The 8108-nt window shown below is 44.5% G+C and overlaps 2 protein-coding genes across 2 annotated transcripts in view; both read left to right on the forward strand.

Annotated features, from left to right (window-relative positions):
* Window positions 1-1768, forward strand: part of SARC_08601 (hypothetical protein) — a 3012-nt gene extending 1244 nt beyond the window's left edge. Inside the window, exons 2-4 of the mRNA XM_014297413.1 lie at window positions 328-704; window positions 868-1030; window positions 1181-1768. Of these exons, the coding sequence (XP_014152888.1) occupies window positions 328-704; window positions 868-1030; window positions 1181-1617 (977 nt within the window). The 3' untranslated portion in view covers window positions 1618-1768. The remainder of the gene's footprint in view (window positions 1-327; window positions 705-867; window positions 1031-1180) is intronic.
* Window positions 1769-7420: 5652 nt separating this feature from the next.
* On the forward strand, window positions 7421-7716 carry SARC_08602 (hypothetical protein; the record flags this gene model as incomplete). The annotated part of the gene is made up of 1 exon (XM_014297414.1): window positions 7421-7716. The coding sequence occupies one exon, from the start codon at window positions 7421-7423 to the stop codon at window positions 7661-7663; it is 243 nt and encodes an 80-aa protein (XP_014152889.1). The 3' UTR covers window positions 7664-7716.
* Window positions 7717-8108: the final 392 nt, after the last annotated feature.

Consider the following 8108-nt stretch of genomic DNA (forward strand, 5'->3'; position numbering starts at 1 on the left):
TAAGTATATATATATATATATATATATATATGTATGTATTATACCTATCTATATATACACATATATACCTATGAATATATGTATTTATGTGTGTGCATTAATATATATATTTATTTATATATATTGTGTTCTGTTATTTTGGGGAGGGTGAAGAGTCACTAATATTTTAAGTTATGTGATGTTTTTTTGCGTATGATTTGTACCCGTATACTCTCAGGTGGTGGACTTTTGCACGTCATATTCTTGTATGTTACCATTGAATAGGTAAGATATACATAACCTTCATTTATAGCTTTGGAAAACGGCCATACAAATCTTACGATCCAGAACACCAGCATGCCTTCGGTGTCAATTTAATGGTACCTCCGGAAGGTGAAAACGGAGGTGTAGACGATGCGTATTCGAAATTAGAATTAGCACAACAAATAGAACGTGCCCGTGTCAGCGTGCTACCCTTCTATCAGAGAGCGCAAGGTGCCTCTGTGGTGGTACCAACCCCCAAGGTCACACCATCGTGTTATAAAGAGCAGGTTGATTTGTGTCTTGATAAGGGGGTTCCTGTGGTCACTTTCGTTTTTGGGCGTGTCAAGCCTTCAGAAATCAAACGTTTGCAAGATGGCGGTTGTGTTGTCATGGGAACGGCCACCAGTGTGGAGGAGGCGATTTTATTACGTCAGGATGGTGTGGACGCGATCTTTGCGCAGGTAATGTCAAATCATTCGCGCGGAAAAGATATACTTTGCCTCCATCGCAATTGCACGACTAATTAAGATGACTGCGAAAGTTATCCATCTTCAAGAGAAGTGCTGTGATAGCTCTAGGTTTACCGAGTATTTCTTAATGCCACATCTATCAAATGTGCGACAGGGTGCAGAGGCTGGAGGTCATAGAGGCTCGTTCTTACGCGGCATTCATCTTGTCGGTACTATGAGTCTAGTTCCACAAATTGTGGATGCCGTTTACCCGCTTCCTGTCATAGCAGCTGGTGGCATCGCAGATGGTCGCGGAGTAACAGCAGCAAGAGCACTAGGTATGGCATTCTAGATACGGGCGCTATCTCGTGATTAGCTTTGTTTTTGAAGATATATGTCTGTGGTGTACAGTTTTAAACTCAACCCTGTGGGGCCTGCAATCGCGTGATTTCTTGTTCATAGCTATAAATGCTTTATTCCAATTGCAGGTGCGAGCGCCTCTGCGATTGGTACCGCGTTTCTAACCAGCAACGAGAGTGAAGCACAGCCACTACATAAACGAGAAATACTACGAAAAGATCGATCTGAAACGGATACAATTGTCACTGACGTATTTACAGGAAAGGCCGCTAGAGGCTTTTGCAATGACTTTGTGAGTCAATATCGACCCCACAACAGTAATCAGCAGTTCGACCGAATCACTCAGGGAGATATGCCGGTCGATATAACGCGCATACGCGGAGAACAGAGCAATGTGGCCCCTTACCCAATTCAGCAGGCACTGACTAATCCGCTCAAGCAGTTTTGTATTGCACACAATGATCCCACGTTGATAAGCATGTGGTGTGGCCAAAGTTTTCGTTTAGCCACAGACAACAAAGTATCCCGTATCATCGAGGAGATTAAAGATAAATTGCGCCTGTAATACGGCCTGCTAACCAAAACGATATATTTATATGTATAGTTGCTGGATTCGAGTTTCTCGGTCCGCCCAAGCCAAACAACCTCACACACTTAACTGCGAAGGGCATGTGACCACGAAGAAGATCTTTATTATTAATAAACCTTGCCGTACGTACCATAAAAGTTACCAAAGCCTGGACTGCTTTAGCAGTAGCCTAGAAATTTTCATTCATGTTTACGCATAACTAGTTCATTGATGTCCGGACAAAACACTAGACATATCGTCCGTCGGGCTCCGTGGCCCGTATGGTCCTAAGCACACCTTTCCCATCTTCACGCCACTCTAGTGGAGAAATGCTGTCATAAATCTATCAATCTATAGTAAAGTTGTAGATGAATGAATGTTACAAAGTATGTAGGAATGACCTATATCTGTACGCTGCTGATTGGTTCAACGACTGTCGACAATCTGTGGTTTATTATATAAAATATCTGGGAATGCGACCAGTCGGCCACACGTTGACCGTTGTGCGGTACTTTATATATGGTGATACTTATGATATGTTTTGAAATGTGATACATTCAAATTTCAAGCAATCAAGGGGCGGAGTATACCTTGTAATATATTTAAAATACTTGGGACGCGTGAATTGACTTTATTAGAGTATGGTTTTAGTTTAAAGGACAGGCCGGTAGGGCCGCCACAGGCCCGGGACGGCGGGGGCCCAGGCGCAGAGCATGACTGTGCACATGAGTATTCATGTTGTTTTAATTGTGTAATATTAGACTTTACCAACTCTAAGGCTACCAACAATACTGTTAGTGACCTGAGTAAGATACGTGACTTCTGTACCCAACTGTTTAAACTGTAGTATATACCTATATAAATGCCCTTTGATTCTGTGTGTTGTCTTCTACTCACGAGTAAAGTTGTCTTGAAACTTCTTCAGATACCTTCAAGATGTGCGTGAGGAGAACAGATGAAAGAGAGTGAGGCGGGTTGGACGTGAGGAGAATAAATGGTTCGAAGGTCCTTCTGTTCTCTCGCTTTATACCATGTAGAAAAACAAGAGAAGAGTCTTGAGAAGGAGTGACCAAGAGTCTTGATTTTCACAACCAGTGATAGTATCATCAGTGTTGGTAGTACGATCAGTGGTAATCTTACTCTATTGACGTCGTTCCAAAACAAGATGATTAAACATAAATAGCAGATTTCAATCTGCAGCCATTTATGTGTTGTTCTTCCAAACACCGCAGAGTCTTAGGGTGCGACGTTCTCGTTTAAGGAGCTTTCCGCTTGTGTGGGTATAATAGTCCGCACATGACTTTGTTCAGTATACGGTATTGAACACATACTGTGATGTGTCGACCGATAGGGCGCTGGCTACAAACCCTCGTCGAAAGGAATGTGTTGCTAGAGGTGTGACCAGTTGGAATGGGATACCAGCGGAGGATCTTTAGGTCGGTCTAAAAGCGGGCGTTCTGGGTTGGTGTGCCACAAATGTCGTCGCGATCATCATCCGTCGGCTGTACTGAATTTATGTCAACATTAAATACTCGCAAACGATGGATTGTAATGCTGGCAATAGGTGCTGTGACAGAGTGTTGGAAATTTCTGCTTTGCTGGTCGTCCGTGTGCAGCGAAATCATTGCTCGATCGGTTGTGTCGCTTGCGACTTACAAAATAGTTTGTACCATTTCATCTACTGGACTGAATATGATGTGGATTGGACTGAATTTGTTATTCGAAGAGATCCGGGGTCCTACCAAAAAGAAGTACGCTTGGTACTCCAGAAGACTGCATATACCCAACCAGAGTATTCTAGTCAGAGCACTTTGTCTGGCTGAACGCGTCCCTCTAAGGTATAGATAGACTTGTATGCCGTTTTAAGTCCATTCCACATGTCAATTGAGAGGTTACCATATGAAGTCTTGGTGTCACCTGCAAGTGCTTTGCTTTGTTTAATCATCACTGAGCTTACAATGTGAGTTCGTTGTAGCTTCATGTGTCATTTGAGCATATGGTAAACCAGGTATTTGATGGTGCCTTCACGTGTGACCGTTTGCAGCGATCGATCTCCACATACTATTGTCGTGCGGTACTAGCTGTAATGCGGTTCAAATTAAGCCGATACTGAAATGAGAATATATCGATCCCCGCTAAGTATGCGGGTCGATGAGAATGACCACGTCTGCGGGATAGTGAACCTCGCCAGACTCTAGCATATGCATGTCGAGTGCAAACTATACTAGCAGTGGCCATTAATGCACTTTAGGCCACAGTGATGCAAATATCACTGTAGATGTGTGTTGTACCTTCAACCGAAGGAGGATTTTGACATCATAGACTTGGAGGCATCAATATGCACACTTTTTTGTTCGTGTAGCCGACGTGCCTCCAGTGGGCCCAGTGTCCAGCTTTATTTGTATTTCAATAGCTTCTCTTTGAGGGACAACCGATCCGCGGCGCATTTGAGGGTCCCCAGTATATCAGATCTGTCGGCCACAAGGCTTAAAGTCGGTATACCGTCGATGTCAGGGTAAGGAGTTTAATTCAGTAAATAGTTGGAGGACTGTCTGCGGAGTAGAGCCGCGAGCGCTGTTGTCGAATCCGCTAGTATTAGAACTGGTATGTGTGGTTTTAGCAGGGGTTTGCTCCAGTGGTGCTGGAGACATCGTTTATCGTACGATGGTACGTACTGATTGACTAACTGGATTCTTGTAGGGATCATGTCCGAATAGTGAGGATCCCAACACTGTGTGCACTTTGGGTATTGAAGAAATATATCTCGAGGTCGACGGTTCTAGAGGGCGTATGTCAGTTTCTCAAGTTTGCGAAATGCTGCTCCTGACAAACAAATTCTGGATCCTAACTGCGCTGTCGTGGGTTGTAGAGGTGTTGAAGGTTTGCCTTGTCATCTGAGACCAGCCAGGTAGGGTTGTGCTGAAGGGACTACAAACGTTGGTCACTGTATTAATCCGAAGTAGCGGTACCAAGCTTCCAGGCTGACATACCGCTGCTTGGGCAATAGGCGTTGTTAGATGTTAGAAGATTCGAGTGTCAGTTTGTTCAATGGCTTGTGTTAGTCGGTACTGGCCGGCCGTCATACCGATATCGACTCCTAGGTGGTCCAGCTTCCGCAACGGTGCCTTCCAGTGGCCTTTTTCAAGTGTCAAGCGGAGGTTTAGCTACAATACTATTTGGTCGATCCGATTCCGATGTTGAGTGATTCGTGTGATACAAACCATAAGCAACAGGTCGTCCGTGTCGTCCGTGTATACACTCTTTCCTGACTAGTTTTCTGAATACATCTGGGAATTTGGAAAAACAATGGGGACTGAAAGTGGCTCCCGTAGGGAGCATTATATACTCGTATAGTTGTCTCTTCACTCTCTTGGGTCCTCTCATTTGCCACATTTGGGTTCGGGTACTTTTAAGGGCGAAGAAAGCCGTCGCGAAAGTCTGATGTCGGAAGGGTGGGCTGTGGTCGCGAGTAACTCTAAACCCTCCATTTTGAACTTTGGCGCCTGAGTATAATTCTGGCTCTGTTGTTCGATTTTGCTAAATCGAATAAGTCGTGTATGCAACGGTCTTCGCCCTCGTCTACTTGTCGTATTCAACCGGCTGTTTCTTGTCGGTCGAATGGATACCGACGGTGACCCCACGGGATCCCTACTCCACTATGGATCCATTCTATCATCTATTTCGAGGCTCTGGCTTTTCGCCAGGCTACTAGCTTGGAGCTGGCCGAATCGAAGCGCGATGGAAGGTACACTCTAGTCGATTGCAAATCTACGAAAAGGAGGCAGTTTGTGGAGGTTTCTGAAAACCTCCAACATACGTCCCTGACTTCGTTTTCTTGGTTGACGCCTTCCTTTGTACACTGTCGTATTGTCGTTAGTGATGTAAGCGTCGGTTTGCCGACACATAAAATTTTCAAAGCGTAAACGTGTCTATTGTCTAAGCATATTTTTTAAAGCAATTGCGATAGTAGTCGATTGATAAGAATCAGCAATACTCTGGGGGATTAGAAATATTGCTTTAAAACAATCATCTCAATACTGAATTCGCCGAGAGGGTTTTATATATGTTTTCGTCGTCGTGCTTGGCAAAAAAATGTATTATTGTTTTTAAAACTAAACAAGATAGTATCTTTAGCAAAAAGGGTATATATTCTCTAAGCATTACATTACCCAATGACTAGCCACGCATTAGGAATTACTAGCGCGCTATCATCAGACTGGTAGTCTGGGTTTTTAGGGTTTTTAGGGTTTTAGGTTTTAGGGTTTAGGGTTTAGGGTTTAAAGCTCGAGAGATAAACTTTGTATCACTAATAGTCCCTAAAATCCTATTTTCAGTTGAGCCATGTCGCTACTGAAGTATTCAGATACAAGTCGTTAGAGAATTAGTTGGCCTTTCAATGAATGGGCTTACTCCAAATAGCTAATTTATAAAATGAAATAGGTATCTATAAAAACATTAAACCCCATTTGGAATAGTTTGCGTACATCTTGAAGTTCCAAAGGCCGTCTGCTTGTTGCTTGTTTAAGTTCATATAATCCACGCTTGAGACGAAGCACACTTCCTGGGGGATAGTGACCGAGGTTAATAGCACCCTTGGGGATATGTGTATACTGGCGTGTCAAGTTTACTATATATGAAGGTTGTATCAAGAAGTGATGGATAACCTTGTCGGAAGCGGCAGCGACAGCAATGAAGAGGCGGAAGAGTAGCGGCAGAAGTAGCAGGAGAGTAGGTGCCAAAGTATAAGTGCTCATTTTCTTGTTCATCACCTCGTGCGACCATGCGAGCTTTGTATATAGTGGGGTGTCCATCAGAGTGTATGATTTTGGCACTTGTAGTGACTTGGTGAGCTTGAATAACGCCCGCGAGATTGTTGCGAGCATAGGCATCAAATCAAAGGGACAAATTAGGGAGGTTCACGACTGTTAGGACTGGATTTAAGAACACTATCATCGAGCATGGATGCCATTTCAAATAAAGTAACTTCGGAGGAAGAGGTCGGAAGAACAAAAAAAGCAGTAGATGCAAGAACTTTTTCAGCGTGGGTGGGCGGGCCATCGTCAGTAGAAGAAGGAGAGGGAATAAAAACCAGGAGGTAGAGCGTATGTGATATGCGCCTGGGCGCTAGGGGCGTGGGGAAGCTCGGACTTGACATCAATGTAGTTAGGCCATTCTATATTACGCGGTTGGTAGCCAGTTGTCAGCAGAGGAAAAATCACCGTGGGTGGAGGAAATAGTGGATACAAGGACCAAAGCTGGGATATAGGAATAGGAGTAGAAGTCGGCGTGCTCGAAGGTATATGAGGTTACGTAGAGCGAAGCATCAATGATGGATGATGATAAGTCCAAAATTCGTAATCATATGCAATGACACGTTGACAGGTGCGATATTCAGCAATAGCCTGCTTGCGAGCATGTAATTGAGCATGGACGTCCGAGGAAGACGACCACCAAGCAGGAGCAGCGGGTGAATGTACAATCGAGGTTATGTTCAATATGAACGATAATCAAAAGCTGAAGAGTGAGAACGAGAGGTGCACGAGCCGTTGTTATTGCAAGTATAAATAAGGGAAGAGAAATGATGATCAAGGGCATCGTGATACTGAACGGCTTGGGCTGCATTGCCATCAGTTGAAGCTGGGAAGGGATGAAATGCGGACCTACCAGACGCTGGAGACGGGGGATCAGTGACCTGAGAAGAAGGCAGAGATGCAAAGGGATCTCTTGTAGCTGAGAAGCTAGCTTGAAGGCGGTGAGGTTGTGGGCTGTTGTGATCAATAGTAACAGGGATGTGTGTATTATGGGGGTGGGTAGCACGACTTTTGGAGTGGTGGCAGGGGATGTTGTGGTGGTGGCAGGGGATGTTGTGGTGGTGGCTGTGGTCGTGAGTATGGATGGTGAAGTGACTAGAAGAGGCGTAGTGCTGAGATATAGGGACTGGCGGCAAGGTGGAGCCAGGGATGGTAGCCGGGCTGTGCCAGAGAGTGAGAATAGTGTTCGAGGTGGAATGGTTAGAACGGGTAGCTCGCTTGGCATGAGCTGACCACTGTGCTCATCACGTAGAATCAGAAACGCGGCAATAAAGCATATGTCGAGTAGCAAAATTTTGGAAGCGGTATATATCGACTGTGCAATTGAATGTTATACTAAGGAAGACTCCCAAGGCCAACATGTACTATAATTGTGTCTTTTTGAGTGAATCATCGGATAGACAAAAATGCACCTTTATTTATAGCCAAGTGTGCTGTAAGGTCCTTTGCGAAATTCTTTTGATGAAATAATTCGCAGAACTCCAACGAAGCAAAAGCATACCAGCGCTCAGGAGAGCCGTGTTACGTGTAAAGACGTTGAGGGTGCCTTGTGCGCGTTCGACGCGGTTGTTAGGCTGAAGCGTGCTGGAAGGATATCTGTAAGGAGCTTATTTCTTTATTTCTTTAATTTAAAATACACAGTCGCCGTCAGCAATAGTGGCATGTGACTTCCTGCTC

This window comes from Sphaeroforma arctica, assembly GCF_001186125.1.
Source record: "Sphaeroforma arctica JP610 unplaced genomic scaffold supercont1.788, whole genome shotgun sequence".
NCBI classification, from domain to species: domain Eukaryota; class Ichthyosporea; order Ichthyophonida; genus Sphaeroforma; species Sphaeroforma arctica.